Source organism: Fibroporia radiculosa (assembly GCF_000313525.1).
Source record: "Fibroporia radiculosa TFFH 294 genomic supercontigs, scaffold1592, whole genome shotgun sequence".
NCBI classification, from domain to species: domain Eukaryota; kingdom Fungi; phylum Basidiomycota; class Agaricomycetes; order Polyporales; family Fibroporiaceae; genus Fibroporia; species Fibroporia radiculosa.
In genome coordinates, this window is record NW_012133310.1 from 59,370 (window position 1) to 63,040 (window position 3,671).

At 50.2% G+C, this 3,671-nt stretch overlaps 2 protein-coding genes across 2 annotated transcripts; both read left to right on the forward strand.

Moving 5' to 3' along the window:
- Positions 1-233: 233 nt before the first annotated feature.
- FIBRA_03074 (uncharacterized protein) lies at positions 234-1,632 on the forward strand (the record flags this gene model as incomplete). Its single annotated transcript, XM_012324919.1, has 8 exons — positions 234-347; positions 403-488; positions 539-709; positions 766-822; positions 879-1,098; positions 1,150-1,199; positions 1,259-1,415; positions 1,474-1,632. 8 exons carry the CDS (start codon positions 234-236, stop codon positions 1,630-1,632), a joined length of 1,014 nt encoding a protein of 337 aa, XP_012180309.1.
- A 271-nt stretch (positions 1,633-1,903) lies between these two features.
- Positions 1,904-3,469, forward strand: FIBRA_03075 (uncharacterized protein; the record flags this gene model as incomplete). Its single annotated transcript, XM_012324920.1, has 4 exons — positions 1,904-2,011; positions 2,062-2,848; positions 3,068-3,248; positions 3,310-3,469. The coding sequence occupies 4 exons, from the start codon at positions 1,904-1,906 to the stop codon at positions 3,467-3,469; spliced, it is 1,236 nt and encodes a 411-aa protein (XP_012180310.1).
- Positions 3,470-3,671: the final 202 nt, after the last annotated feature.

Here is a 3,671-nt window from a genome sequence, read left to right on the forward strand (position 1 = left end):
AGAATTGAACGGTAGACCATTGCATTCGTAACCTCGCTGGCAGACTCATGATGTAAGTGAGCGATCGACGACGCAATGTCCGTTAAGTAAGACTTAGTGAGCAGAAGCCTCTTGGTTGAACTTGGGTTCTCATGGCGCATATATATACCGCGACAGTATCCGGCTCATCGTCCAACTCAACTTCCCTCCTAATCAGATCTGCACATCACCGATAAACAAAATCTCGTCCAAATATGTCTCTTCCCACATGTAAGATTGGCCAGCACGTCGTCTCCCCCATTGGTTATGGCTGCATGGGCATATCCGCGTTCTATGGTACCCCTCTGCCTGACGAAGAGGGATTGAAGGTGTGCATTCGCCTTTGTATTGCGTAGAAATCAGTGATATTGAAGAACGTCCTAGGTTCTCGACGCAGTCTATGAGAACGGCTGCACGATGTGGGACACAGCCGACGTATATGCGGACAGTGAGGAGCTGCTTGGAAAATGGTGAGCATATGCACTCATGCACTCAAAAGCGTAATTTTATTTTGTACCAGGTTCAAGCGCACCGGAAAGCGCAATGAAATCTTCCTTGCTACAAAATTCGGGCTAGGCTCCGGCGTGCCCAATCGCATAGTGAACGGCGATCCCGAATACGTTCATCAGGCGTTCAACACGTCTCTGAATCGATTGGGCGTAGACTCTATTGAGTTATATTATCTGCACCGGTGCGCATTTAAACATAACGGCTAGTAATGCAATCGCTTACAGGTCACTTTCACAGGGCGGATCCCCAAGTACCTATCGAAAAGACTGTCGGAGCCATGGCGGAACTTGTCAAGTGAATATATGCAGGCCCCTGTTTGTCAACTTTGCTCACTATTTTCCGTCTATTAGGGCCGGAAAAGTGAAATACCTCGGCCTGTCAGAATGCTCGGCTGACACTTTGCGACGTGCACACGCCGTTCACCCAATCACCGCCATTCAAGTCGAATACTCGCCCTTCACGCTCGATATCGAGGATGAGAAGATCGCGTTATTAAAGACCGCCCGCGAATTAGGTGTGACGATCGTCGCATATTCGCCTCTGGGGCGTGGGCTACTCACGGGCCAATACGTGCATAGTACTTTCTCCGTATATCAGCTCCCTGGCTAATACTTCCAACAGAAATCACCTGACGACTTTGAGGAGGGAGACTTTCGACGCGCAGTCCCTCGGTGCGTCCTTGTTCAAATGAATGATAAAATATGTGATTAATTCGTTCGCTCGCTTACAGCTACTCGCGCGAGAACTTCCCAAACATCCTGAAGCTTGTCGACGGACTCAAGCAGATTGGCGTGCGTCACAACGCAACTGCTGGACAAGTCGCGCTTGCATGGCTCCTCGCACAAGGCCCGGACGTCGTCCCTATCCCTGGGACGACCAACGTTGCGGTGCGTCGGTTTTCTTTTGCAAAGTGGAGCAAGGCTGAGACGTGATGTTGTACTGCAGCGCCTGAAGGAGAATCTGGGCGCAGCGAAGGTGACGTTGACGTCTGAAGAACTGGGAGAAGTGCGCAAAATTGCGAATAGCGCAGACCACGCGAAGGGCGACAGGTATCCGCTTCAGCTTGCGGCGGTCTTGTTTGCGGACACGCCTCGCTTGGAGTAATGTTGTCTAGTTCGAAAGCTGCTGTAGTCCGACTCGTTGGCAGATACAGTTGATAAGCTCGCAACGTATTAGCTGATAATGCATATACAAGTACTCAGTCCAGCGCGCGGTAAGATTTCTCGACTAGCTGCCTTTGCCTGTGCCACTGCCAAGAATAGTAATGGCACGTGGCATTGCAAACGCGGTCCCGTGTCTGACGCGTGAGACAATTCCATGAAAGAGTTCCTGAATTCGTGGCGTTAGACGACATCATCACCTGTCTGAAAGCTCGATGTTATTTCAGTCCTCTTCAGATCCATACAGAAAATCGACTCAGGAACTTATCGTCCTGCGACATGGTGAAGAACACGTTCTAGTACCGGTCCCGGAGTCGTATGAGGTGCAGCCCGCGTATCAAGAGTGGGGGCCGTTGCTTATTGTCTTATACAGGAAGCTCTTGAGCTTGCGCAGGAAGAGTTCAAGCTTCATGGTGAACTGCGCTTCGTCACCCAGGACCTCGCTGGCAGCGATGGACAGAAAGTCAAGATTCATAAGGACGCGTGGAAGGGGATCATTAACTTGCTGAACTCTATGGCCGTAGAATCTGTCGGCAAAGCACCCATGTCTCGGGCAAGCGGGCCAAGCATGAAACTATCCTCTCGTGGTGTCTCAGCGCAGGACCGAGTCGTTCCCCGTGCTAGTCTGGACTCAGTCAGTCATGGAAATAGCTTACCATTGAGTGTTGCGCCTGCACCAGCTCACAATGTTCCTCTTGCCCCTGTTCCATCTCACGTTGGGCCTCCCACTCCGGCGTCATCTTGTACATCCTCGAACAATATGAGCGCGCAAACTAGCCAGAGTGACAAGGGCGGCAACGCCAATAATTCATTAAAGACAAGTGATGATGTTAATGAAAGCATGATCGACGAAGAGATGGACGAGGACAGCGTCATCATAACGAGATTTAAAGGCAAAGATACTCGTCTATACCTAGACGAGGAGGAAGAGGACGAGCTTGACGAACCTAAAGAAATCGGAGAGGAAATACAAAGTGGAGAAGATCCCAAAGGACTGGTAGAACTTCAGGACGTGTATGCAGCCCCGGCAGGCAGCTCTGTCAAGCAAGACCCTGCTCCTGCCCCTAGTCCCGAGCCCAAGAGCGAACCGAAGAAAGAGCAATCCGCAATCGTCTCAACAAAAGATAGCAGACAGAGCTCGGTAGCCAATCAGCGACTCAGTAAGCCGCATTTTCTTCTAACAAAGCCTGTTAGTATAAGGCGTTCGATTGTGTGCCCAGGTTTCACTCGAGAACAACCCATTAAAGTGAAGAAGCGTGCTTCGAATGCCTATGCTCCAGCTCCAGCTACTTGGAGAACCCCATCGAACACTCAGGATTCTGGCAAGTTTCTCGGCTTGTCCTTCCATTTCCGGCATTGATTAGGCTCCTGAATTCCAGGTTTCGCCTCACAGCCACAGGAACGATCGCAGCCTGAAGAGAAGTTTGTTATCAGCATTGAATACCTCAACGGTGCGAACTCTGCAGACAAGTTGATGTTCAAGACACGCGGGCGACACACCGTGGCCAAGGTGTTGCTTCAGGCATGTAGAACGTTTGGCCTTGAGCACCTCTACGACAGGTATGTGCAGCAGTTCATATTCTGTGAAACCAGAAAATAGATTGTTCACGTCGGCGTACAGTGCTCGGCTTGTTCTCATACTTCCAATCCAAGAAGGGGATGGTGAATGGGTTGAAGAAAAGTTCCTTTGCGATCCGGAAGATACAATGTCGATGGTAGGCGCGGGTTCAGAATCTCGCTTCGCGATCGAAGTTGGTAGCGAGATTGACGGTGATGAGTAACTGGCAAACTGAATCTATTGCGGTGCCAAAAACGCTACTTGATGATTAGTCCACCTGCGCAGTGAGATTAGAGGCTGGGGCCTGAGTTCGTATACCGGCCATATGATTGGCTATCATTGATTGTTCTAACTGTACAACATGCATGTCTTGACCTCGATACAATGATTACTGCAAATAATGATACCTGCTGAGCGATGCTAGA